The sequence below is a fragment of the Hyaena hyaena genome, unplaced genomic scaffold (assembly GCF_003009895.1).
Source record: "Hyaena hyaena isolate Hyena2069 unplaced genomic scaffold, ASM300989v1 scaffold_103, whole genome shotgun sequence".
NCBI lineage: Eukaryota > Metazoa > Chordata > Mammalia > Carnivora > Hyaenidae > Hyaena > Hyaena hyaena.
Genome location: NW_024080735.1, coordinates 2852331 through 2864507, shown reverse-complemented (window position 1 = coordinate 2864507; position 12177 = coordinate 2852331). Strand labels below are relative to the sequence as shown.

Here is a 12177-nt window from a genome sequence, read left to right as displayed (position 1 = left end):
GACTTGCTGCGGAAACTTCCATCCGTGGGAGATACACTATCTGCAACGCAAGGCTGAGGAGTGCCACGAATTCACCTCCACGAGGCCGTCAGGGGGGACAGGGAGGCCGGCAGTGACGAGAAGTCCTGGTGGTGGGTGGTACCCCATCCTCCGCAGCCCTCAGCGCGTCTCCGCGGGGCACGGGCTCACATTTGATTTGACAGGTGGCAATCAGGCGCCCACTACGAGCGGCACTGAGGTGGCAGGAGGGTCTCCGACCGAGTCGACGAGGACACACTGAGGGCAGAGCGCCCGGGCGGAGGAGGCAGCCCCTCTGGGGTAAAGCTCCGGCCCCTGGAAGGCTGGACCTTTCCCTCTGTCCAGGTTTTAGGACAGGCTGTTCTGCACAAACACCAGATTATTCTTGGCACCGAAGTCAAGCTTCTCGGTCAGCGACCAAAGCCCACGGGGAGCTTGGCTCCAGCACCAGAGAGCCCTGGCCGTGCCCGCCCCCCACCACGCACAGCCCTGGTCCAGCTGGCAGCCTTGCCAACGGATTTAAGTCCTTTTAGAAAGAAAATGCAGAATAGAGCCCTGCGGTTTGCCCTTTGAATAAGAAAATGGTGCCCCTCGAAAGAGCGTCCCTAAGGAGCATGGCTGAGCCTGGGGCATGAGACCCAGCGCTCAGTTCTTGCAGGGACGTTCCCACGCTGGAGACACGCCTGCCAATGTACATCCCACCCAGGCCACCCCCGCCTCGCCCAGGTGATGGGGCACATGCGTGTATACACACAAACACACACACACACACACACACGCACTCTCATTACCAGTCGGATCCTCCCACAGCCTCTTAGAAAACCATGAAGGCAGCCTCAGGCCCACGTATGGGGTGTGTACGGTCAACCCCCCCCCCAGACCTCATGCTCACCCCCTGCATGAGGGGCCAAGTGCTCATAAGGAAGTGCTCCCTGGTGTCCTGTCCCCCACCCCCCGCTCCGGAGCCACTGCCAGCAAAGCCCCAGAGAATTGGTAATGGTAACCCTCTCTGACCACGGAACGGAGCACCTAGTGGTTCACAGGAGACGATGACCATGACCATGACCTTGCAAGGTGACTGAGTAGGGACTATTCATTCATTTTATGGATGGAGACACGGAGGCTGAGAGAGGCCACAGGGCCTGCCCTGGGGCTCAGGCTCTTGAGATCCAGGTGTCCTAACTTCTGTGACACTTGTGGCTTTGTGAATCTGACTCACGAATGGAAATGTCACTTCATTCCGTGTACCACCCGCCCCCCAACCCCCGCCAGATCACTCTGTTCAACCCATGGCTCGTTTCCCCCGAAGCCAGTTTTGCCGGAATGCATGCCCTCACCTCTGTGGACCGCATGAGGTGGGCCCCAGAACATTCTTCCATTAACACACGTGCCTATCACTCCAGCCCCCTCTCCAACAGCCCTCCTCCTCCTCCTCCTAGACGGCAGGGACCTCGTCTTCTCGGACTTGGTTCCTCGGCTCGAGCACAGACCTGGAACACAGTAGGAGCATACTGTATGCCCTGCCAGTGACAGGCTGCTGGAGGCACCTGGAAGTCACTCTCCCTGCTCAGTGCGCAGGCCGCACCTCTTTGAAACACAAACTTCCTCTGTGTCCCCTGCTGGCCGGCCACTGCCAGCAGCTCGGACCCTCGAAATGTCTCAAAGAAACAGAGACACCGTTTATGCTACTGAACCTGGCCCGGTCACCCCTGACCCAACCCTCAGGGGACACGTCCCATGGGAGAGTCACAGAGCATGGGGCTCTCGAGGGTGAGGGGAGCCCCTGACCCCATGACCGCAGCTGACATGGTGGCATGTGAACGCTGTATACCTAGACAGGAGTCCCCACCATGGGGTGTGGACGTGGAAGCCCCGAGCATCTTCTAGCCCCTCCCCATTGTCCAAACTCTGCCATGTTCGCCTCGGAACCCAATGAGGAGGAGGTATGCTCAAGACAAAGGCTTATTCAGCTTCTCTAATTAGAAAAGTAACACCCAGGGGCGCCTGGGTGGCTCAGTCGGTTAAGCATCCAACTTCGACTCAGGTCATGATCTCACGGTTCATGCGTTCGAGCCCCACGTCGGGCTCTGTGCTGACAGCTAGCTCAGAGCCTGGAGCCTGCTTCAGATTCTGTGTCTCCCTCTCTCTCTGACCCTCCCCTGCTCATGCTGTCTCTCTCTCTCAGAAATAAACATTAAAAAAGAAAAAAAAGAAAAAAAAAAAGTAACACCCAGGGATGCCTGGGGGGCTCATTTGGCTCAGTGGCTGACTTCGGCTCAGGTCGTGATCTCACAGTTTGTGGGTTTGAGCCCTGTGTCAGGCTCTGAGCTGATAATGTGGAGCCCGCTTGAGATTCTCCTTCTTTCTCTGTCCCTCCCCCACTCTCTCCCTCTCAAACTTAAAAAAAAAAAAAAGCAAGTAATACAGGTATACAGTTTTGTTAAAACATCAAATAGGGAAAAAGGGGCTTTCGGGGCAAGCAACTGTCCCCCATCTCTCCTCTCCCTGCTCTCAGTCCAGCTTCCCAAACACAATTGCTTCTCTTCTTTAGAGAGAGAGCACAAGCCAGGGAGGGGCAGGGAGAGAGGGAGAGACAATCCCAGGCAGGCTCCATGCTGTCAGTGCAGAGCCCAACTCAGGGCTTGATCCTGTGAACTGTGAGACTGTGACCTGAGCCCAAATCAAGAGTCAGACACTCGAGGCGCCTGGGTGGCTTAGTCGGTTAAGCGTCCGACTTTCGCTTAGGTCATGATCTCGCAGTTCGTGGGTTTGAGCCCCGCTTCGGGCTCTGTGCTGACTGCCAGCTCAGAGCCTGGAGCCCATTTCAGTCTGTGACTCTCTCTCTCTCTCTGACCCTCCCCTGCTCACGCTGTCTCTCTCTCTCTTAGAAATAAATAAAACATTAAAAAAAAATTAAAAAAAAAAAAGAGAGTCAGACACTCAACCGACTGAGGCCCCCAGGTGCTGCAAAAGGCAATCACTTCTATTTCTGATTTCAGCATATCCACCCATCCATCCTCCATGCATCCATCCTCCATGCATCCATCCATCCCCCATCCATCCATCCTCCATCCATCCGTCCATCCATCCACCCATCCATCCTCCCAACCTCCATCCATTCATCCACCCATCCTTCATCCATCCATCATCCACCCACCCACCTACCCATCCATCCATCCATCCACCCAGCTTCTGTCTGTGACGCCTCTGTTATGAACCAGGCACTGTTCGAGGCTGCAGGGATACAGCAACGAACAAAGCAGACCAAAAACAAAAAAAAGAAAAGAAACAAAAAACCCTGCCCTCCTCCAGGAGACAGTATAAGAAAATAAGTAAAATATATGGTATGTTTGCTTGCGAGAGCGCTCTTAAGGAAAACGAAGTAGGGTTGTGGGGAGTGGGGGAGAGCTGCAGTCTCAAGTAAGATCATCTGGGAAAGTGTCTGAGCTGAACTGTGTCCCCTCAAAATCCACAAGTGGAAGTCCTCACCCCCAGCACCAGCCTCCAGAACTGTGAGAAAGATAAATTTCTGTTGTTCAAGCCGCCCAGTCGGTGGCATTGGTTGTGACCGCCCCAGCACACCAGTATTGGTGACATGGGAGCAAAATCTCAGGACACGAATGAGCGAGCCACATAGATCTCTGAGGACAAGGACACCAAGCAGAAGCAACAGTGAATGCCAAAGCTCTAGGATGAGAAGATGCCTCTGAAATATTCAAGAAAGGCAAAGAGGCCAGTGGCGCTGGAGCAGAGTGAGCGAGACGGAGGAGGAGATGAATCCACAGGACAGTGGGCGACAGATGCGCTGGCCGTGCCGGGGTGGCCAGTGAGCCCTGGAACGGGGCTGTGCCAAACTGCACCATGTTGTAAGTGCATGATGTATACCAGATCTTAAAAACTTAGCACGCAAAAAAGAAACACAAAATGTTCCATTAATAATTTTTCTTTTTTTAATGTTTATTTTTGAGAGAGAGAGAGAGATAAAACGAATGTGAGTGGGGGAGGGGCAGAGAGAGAGCAAGAGACAGAATCTGAAGCAGGTTCCAGGCTCTGAGCTGTCAGCACAGAGCCCGATGCGGGGCTCGAACCCACGAACCGCGAGATCTTGACCTGAGCTGAAGTCAGACGCTCAACCAACTAAGCCACCCAGATGCCCCAGTAAATTTTATTAATATGCACTGGATGATAAATATATAGGACATATTGAGTTAAGAATCTATTAAAGTTCATCCCACCTGTTCCTTTTTATTCTATATAATGAAGGTACTAGAAAATCTTAGGTTATACCTGTGGTTTATGTTCTACCTCTTTGGGAAAGTTCCGGCCTAGAGCCTTGTGGGTTAAGATAAAACCTGGGGCTTTTGCTCTGAGTGACATGGAGCCATTGGAGGGTTTCCAGCTCAAAAATGACATGATCTGACTCACTTGTGTTTTCAAAGAATCTTTCTGGTGGTCACGTTGAGGGCAGACCACTAGGGACATCAATAAATGTGAGCAGATCATTTGCAGGGCCACTGCAGCCATCCGGGAGGAGACGGGGCTTGGACCAGCAAGGCAGAGGCGGCATGGTAAGAAGTGGTCAGATACCGAAAAGATTTCGAAAGCAGAGCCAGAAGCGTTTCCTGACAGATTGGGCGTGGGGTGTGAGAAAAAGAGGAGTCAAGGATGAGTCCGGGTTTTTGGCCTGAGCTTCTGGAAGGATGCCACTTGCTGTGGGGGGCGGGGGGGGGGGGGGGGGGAGAAGGGAGACGCAGGTCTGGGGAGGAAGAGCAGGAGCTTGGTTTTAGACAAGTCTCGGATGCCTTTTGGGTTCTAAGTGGAGATGTTAGGAAGTTAGTTGGGTACAAGACTCCGGAATCCGGGGAGAGCTCTGAGCTGAAGATCTGGCTTTGGGAGTTATTATTATAAGGATGCCATTGAGGGGCGCCTGTTGGCTGAGTCATTTAAGCCTCTGACTCTTGCTTTCAGCTCAGGTCTTGATCTCACAGTTTTATGAGTTCGAGCCCTGCATCTGGGCTCTGTGATGACAGCGTGGAGCCAACTTGACATTCTCTCTCTCCACCTCTCTCTGCTCCTCCCCTGCTTGTGCTCTCTTTCAAACTAAATAAACTTTTAAAAAAATTATAAAAAAGGATGCAACCGAAGGTCAGGAGACAGCAGGACCATCAAAGGAGCGAGCATAGGTGGGAAAACAGCAAGGTCAAAAAGAAGGCCAAGACCATGAGCCCCAAGTGTCCCAGGGACCCCCAAATTTGGAGGCTGCCAAGACGACCAAGGGAGACAGAGGAGGAGCTGTGAGGTGCAGAGAAACCCAGGAGAGGGAGATGCTCCAGAAGCCAGGGGAAGACAGTGTTTCAAGGAGGAGGGAGGGGGCACCGCGTCCAACGCTACCAAATGTTGCAGAAGACAGAGACGGAGACCTGACCGCTGGATTTAGCAGCCCAGAGGTGCTGGCAATCCTGACAAGCACAATTCAGGTGAGCGACGGAGGCAGAGTACAGTGGGTTCAAGAGAGGGTGAGAGAAGAGGGGTCGGTGACCGCCAACCCACGTACTTCCTGCAGGAGCTGTGCTATAAAGGGGAGCCGAGAAAGGGCCGTGGCCGGGGGGTGGGGGTGTAGGATCAAGAGAGGCTAGTTTTACAAGGTGGGGGACAATTTCAGCATGTACGCGCACTGCTGGGAATGAGCCAGTCGACACAGAAACAATGGTGATGTCAGAAAGAGCAGGAATGGAATTCTTCCAATGTTTTTCTAGTCTCCAGGGTATACTGATTCTGCTTCTTCATGTCTTCTCAACGTTGCACCTTGACTCTCTGCTACGATACGTGGGATTAGCTTATTCACATCACCCCTCACCTTCCCGCTGTTCGCCCCAATATCATCCCTGGAGATCTCTACTGCTCTATAACTCTAGCTCAGTTCATTTACTGATCACCTTGGTAACCTTTATTTCTTGGTCTACCAAATACTGACGGCATCTCTTGACACCCTCCCCCAACACCTCTACCCTACGCCCCTCCAGATCAGTCAGCTTCGATAGGTTGCTCTAGGACAACAATAATCCTACTGACCACAACAACATCTCAGCAACTCATGCTTCTTTCTCATTCATATGACACAGGGTGCCCTGCCTCTGATGTCCTTTTTGTTCTGGGAGGCAGACTGAAGAGCAGACCCCATGTGAGACCTGGCCTTCTCATGAGAGAAAGAACAAAGCCAGAACTTCACAACGCCTCTTAAAGGGTCTGCTCAGTCACTGACACTCACATTCAACTGGCTGAAGCAAGTCACATGGCCAAGCCCGTTATCAGTTGGCAGGGGAGGAAGTATTCCCCTCCCACAGGAAGCATGGCAAGCCATATGGCATCAGGTGGGAATGTGCCATCCTCTTTCAGGGAGGACAGTGAATAATTGGGAACAATAATTTAATCTATCACAATCCATTTGCCAAGTTCTACGAGCTATGGTTTTCATTTTATATCGTCACGATGGAAAATCTTTACATCTTCCTTTATAGCTGTTATTAAGCAGTCCTCAGGGCTTTGTCTGTGGTTGCTTTTAAAAGTTGAAAACTACTGAACAGCATTTATATTATTATGACTAAGCAAGTATTCTTTGCTGCAGAGTCAAAGAGGAGCTAAGAGCCCATATTGTGCACCACTGTTTCAATGAGACAGACCCCATGAGAATAAGAGCCTTCTTACATTCTACCATCTGCTCAAGATTGGGCCACATTTTGATTTGCTTCATAGTTGAGTTATGCCTTTTCATGAAAAACGTTTGGTTTTTCTGAAGTTGCTGATTACGTCTCTTTTGCTATTGTTGGTAGAGAAACATGTGTTACACCGTATCCCCATTCCCCTCCTAATTCTTTCTCACTCCATTTATTGTTCAGAATATTTTTATTCTTTTTTGAAGCTTGCTGACTTCCTGATCTAATTGGACAGGTTGCTTCGTTTTTGGAACTCGATGCTTCTGCACAGCTTTTTGTCTTTACTGCAGTTACTAATTGCTTTCTGTTTTTTAACAAAGGTTTTATTTCCGGCAGTCCCAATGACACTCTTAACTCTATGGAATGTCCCTTCTCACATCAGCTTCAGAAAACTCTTTTCTGGGGCCTTCATCCTCCTACACTAAAGAAGGCTGACTGCTCTCAGGCCCGCTGAACAATTTTATCCTCAGGTGGATTTTCGTGGTTGCCCTGAATTGGATGCATTGTTTCCTGGATCTCATATTTTCTCTCTTGGTTTACTCTCTGGTTTTACTGAAATATCTACTCAAATAACTTCCTAGAGAAAGTTGAATAGGATGTAAACTTCCTTGGTTCTTGCATCCTCAAGACTGCCGCACTTAAATATAAAATAAAGGCATCGGACCAGATGATCTCTAATACCTACTCCAGGAGTACAATTCTAGTCCATATTCATTCATAAATAGCATATTATATCAAAGAGAAATTTAAAATCGCTGCTGCTTTTTAGAAACTTACATTTATAGAGGCAAAAAGTAAACTCTTTATTTAAAATTTTTTTAATGTTTTATTTATTTTTGAGAGAGAGAGACAGTATGAGCAGGGGAGGGTCAGAGAGAGAGGGAGACACAGAATCTGAAACAGGCTCCAGGCTCGGAGCTGGCTGTCAGCACAGAGCCAGATGTGGGGCTTGAACCCACGAACCGTGAGATCGTGACCTGAGCCGAAATCAGATGCTTAACCAACTGAGCCACCCAGGTGCCCCATAAACTCTTTTTTTTTTTTTTTTTTTTTGGTAAAATGTTTTCATTTTTTTCTGAGAGACAGAGAGAGACAGCATGAGCAGGGGAGGTCAGAGAGAGATGGAGACACAGAATCTGAAACAGGCTCCAGGCTCTGAGCTAGCTGTCAGCACAGAGCTGGACATGGGGCTCGAACCCACGAACCGTGAGATCATGACCTGAGCCAAAGTCAGACGTTTAACCAACTGAGCCACCCAGGAGCCCCATAAACTCTTAAAATAATAACAAAAAGTCAACAGTACAAAAGATGGCCACAAGATAGGGCAAGCAACCTTCGTCATCAGTTTGAGCCTCAGGGCTGGAGGAAAGAAAGACAGAAGCTGAACCAGCCTGCAGTGCTCTTACTGGGGAAGCAAGACTTTAGCTGAGTGTCAAACAGTAGGCAGTATATTAGAGAGAGATGAAATATGTATGACTATCCAACCGTAGATTTGTGGCCAACATGAGTCTGACAGAACGGTTAACAGTCAGTGGAAGTGCTCCTCCCTACACTCCTCTGCTTCTGAATAACTAACGTTTTCCTTTCGCCAAGTCAATCAAGACAGATAAAATCTTCAAATGTGAAAGTGGAATGTTGCCCCTGACCAACAGACAAACTCTGTCCATTCTGAGCGATAACAATGAACTTTCACTACACATATGAATAATTTCGTTCAAACTTATAAATGCCTTCCTTTTTGGACTATGAAGGTACCGACAATGGTCTTTATTAGTAGCGTTTCACTGATTCAGGATGGGGGGCAGGGGGAGGGGGAGGCACTCTCTTTACCGTCATCCTTTTATTTTTTTAATGTTTTATTTATTTCTGAGAAAGAGAGACAGCATGAGCAGGAGAGGGTCAGAGAGAGAGGGAAACACAGAATCTGAAACAGGCTCCAGGCTCTGAGCTGTCAGCACAGAGCCCGACGCGGGGCTCAAACCCACGAACCCTGAGATCATGACCTGAGCTGAAGTTGGACGCTTAACCGACTGAGACACCCAGGCGCCCCATGCCATCATCCATTTTTAAAATTTGTTTTGCATTGTTCCCTGAGGAGTCAGAGTGATCACAGATCGCTGCTCTTTCCCAACCCTTCTCCAGGGGAGGAAGCCTCCCTCTGACATCCTGACAGCATGGACACCTGCACCAAGAAGGCCCCAGGGATTTATAAGGACTGGGCTTCTCACGCAGGCCATGCACAGCGGATGAACCAGAGACACCGGCATTAGAGGGAAAACGTGGCTTCTTTTGGCACCCACCCCACTTGCTCTCTCATTTGATTTGCAAATGAGGAGAGGACTTGCAGAGAAGGGCAAAGTTTCCAGAAGAAAAAGAAAAGATCTTTGGGCTAATGGTCTGCCCAGTTTCCAAAGAGCAAGGGTAGAGTGAGGCCCACGAATGCTTGGGACCATGGGGTTGATTTCCTCGGCAGGGTCTGACCTACACCGCCGCCCCTGGGAGCCTTTCTCTGAACCCCACTTCCACCTGGAAAGAATGAACTGAGCTCAAACACTCTGCTCTTGCTACCATGACAGCATTCATCAAATTCAATGTTTGCCTCAATTTTCCCCAACAGTCTACGGCACCTCGACGGACGCACTCATCGTCGCGCCCCGGTGCCTGGCATGTGGCGGTCGCGCTGCGTTTGTTGAACGCATGACGGCCACTGGATGGAAACAGGCTGCGTGTCATTAAAGGGCAGAGCCAGACATAAATGTTCCGTTTTCACAGGACCTTCCAATAAGCCAGAAGGGCCTAGAAAAGGGGGTACAGGCCAAGGAGAGGACTTGCAGGTGCTGGGGCCACTCACGCCAGTCATGGGGGGTCCAAAACACCACCTGCAAGTTTTACCCTGGCTGCTCTGCCACCTGCCTGCAGGTCGAGCGGCGCAGAGGGAGCACCAAGGACTCGAAGCCACGGCCCCAAAGAGCACCCCACACATCCAGAGGTGAGGGCAGTGCTCAGCTCTGCAGAAACTCCAAGGGCAAGAGAAGCCCCCCCACCCCGGGGGGCACTGCCGAGGCGCCCAACCCCTGAGCTTTCTATAATTTAATCCGATCCTCCCAACGACCCAGATGGACAGCCACCCCTGACTTACAGAGGAGAAACGCCACGCCCAGGATCAGGGACCCCTCCTTCAGCATGGGGGCGGGGTGGCTGTGCTCGCAGCGAACTATACAACGACAACCAAAACAAAACGGGGAAAAATGCCTGGATTCAGTCACTGAAAATTCAGAAATCTGCACCCCCGCATCTCGCCTGTTTTAGTATTTTTGCAGTTTGCTTATTTTTCTCTTTTATTTTCTCCTGGCTTCCCGGACAGGTTCCTTACAAAATCCCCAGAGGATTCCGATCTAACAAAGGGAAGTATGAAGAGCTGCGTCCCCGGGGCGGGGGTGTAGGGGACCCAGGAGGAGCGAGTGGCAGGCAGGGCCAAGGTGGGAAAGGCACCTGGGGAGGTGAGACCCAAAGAGGCCTGCAGGTGCCCCTGGACATGATCCCCTGCCTGGCCACACTGCATTCCTTTCCTCCAAAGACCACATGGGGTGACACTGACTTCACATGAGAAAAGTGGAACGAGACATGATCTTCACATCGTGGAGAGAGGACGGCTGGGCCAAGCGTCTATACTCCAGCAGGTGGGAACCTCCGACCCGATTAACATTAGCCAGCCTTCCTCCTGGGGTCTAGGCTTGCAGAGAGCCTGATGCCGCCCGCCCACCCCACGGGTGCAGTGCAGGCTGCCGGAGGGTCCGAGCGAACCCTTCACCTCCTGCTGGGACAGATCCACAACCCTGGCCAGGCGGCCGCCCAGCGCAGGAGCAGAGGTAAGCGCCAAGGGGACAGCGAACACGTCCCGGGTGGGAGGGCGCGACCTTCGCTATCACGGCCTCGGCCACCGCGGAGGCCTCGGCTGAGCGGACTGAGCTCAAGGCCGTGAGAAAGGCCAAAGTAAAACAGAAAACCACTTCCAGCTGACCTCTATTCTTAGGAACTTGGAGCCTTAGACGCTGGCAACCGGCTGGCTGGCTCGCTCGGGACCAGGCTTTCTCCTGGGGAGGGCGCGGAGCTGCCTGCCGCTCCAGTCCCGCACGCAATTGGGGGGGTAGATGGGTGCCGATTGGGCAAGCTGGGAGTTGAGGGAAGGCACGCAGGTTGGGGTGAGGTTAGGAGAAGGAAGCCGGGGGAAACTTCTCACTCCCTTCCGCCACACACCCTTTGGCATCCCTACTTCTGCGACGGGACTTTCTTTTAAAATGTGGGGCACTGGGAACCTCAGGGACCCCGCGGACAGCCAGAGTCCGACACAGAACTGCACGGGCGCGCTCCCCCTCGGTCACGAACGGAAGGGCTGGGAGGGAGCCACGGGGTTACCTCCGGCCAGGAGCGTTGGGACTAGCGAGATCGGCCCCCACCCCACCCCCCGGGAGCTAATGGGCGCAGGCGGAGCCGTGGGCACCCCGGAGGGAGGCGTAGGACGCTCGCCCCCGTACGGTCCGCACCCCGCGATGGCAGGTGGGCTCGCGGGGTGTCCCTTTTCTCCAGCTCGGCCGCCCTCTGTCGCCGCCACGCTCCCCCCACCCGAGCCTCGCACCCCTCGAAGGAAGGGGCTCTCGGGAGGGCGCGCGCGCAGCAGCGAGCAGGGGCAGGGTTTCGGAGCGTCAGGGGCGTCCTTTCCGCGCCGCCGCCCGCCGGGCCCCGCGCTCCCTGCCAAGTTCCGGCTCTCTTGGGGCCCGACCCTCGAGCCTACAGGTGGGAGGAGGCTCCCGGCGGGCCGGGGCTGGGAGAGTGGGAACCCGCGCGGCGCCTCCTCCGGGGCGCCCACCCCACGCGCCGCGGCCACCTGCCAGGGGGCGCCGGGAGCGCGCGGGTCGGCGCGCGTGGGCGCCCTCCGGGGGTGACCCCTTGCCCTCCGCGGGTCGCGGCCGCCGCGTCTTACCCAGTCCCGGCACGAAGGTGTTGAGGAAGAGGCAGATGACAGCCACGGGGAAGGGCATGTAGGGGATGGCGGCGCGCAGGGGGCCCTTCTTCTCGCGGACCTGCACCACCACCCCGCTGGACGCGGCTGCGGCGCGGGGGTCCGCCGCCGCCACCGCCGCCGCCGCCGCCGCCGTCTCGGCGTCTTTGTGCGAGGGCTCCATGGCGGGGCGCGCGCAGGGGCGGGAGGCGGCGGCTCCGGGCCCCGGGCTCCGCGCCGAGCTCAGGCGGCCAGCGTGCTCCCGCGCCGCGCGGCTCGCCCAGAAGCCCGCACGCCCGCGTCCCCACGCGGCCGGCCCTCTGCCGCGCGCTGCGCCGCGCCCACACCCCGGCGAGGGGCGGAGAGGGCGGCGCAACACGCGGCGACAGCGCTCCGACGCCCCTCCCCGCAGGGCCCCTTCTCCGCCCTCCTCCCCGCCCCCCCCCC

The 12177-nt window shown here is 53.9% G+C and overlaps 1 protein-coding gene across 1 annotated transcript in view; it reads right to left on the bottom strand.

Annotated features, from left to right (window-relative positions):
* The window catches only part of STUM (stum, mechanosensory transduction mediator homolog), a 55086-nt gene extending 43172 nt beyond the window's left edge, over nucleotides 1–11914 (bottom strand). Inside the window, exon 1 of the mRNA XM_039235773.1 lies at nucleotides 11713–11914. Within this exon, the coding sequence (XP_039091704.1) occupies nucleotides 11713–11914 (202 nt within the window). The remainder of the gene's footprint in view (nucleotides 1–11712) is intronic.
* Nucleotides 11915–12177: the final 263 nt, after the last annotated feature.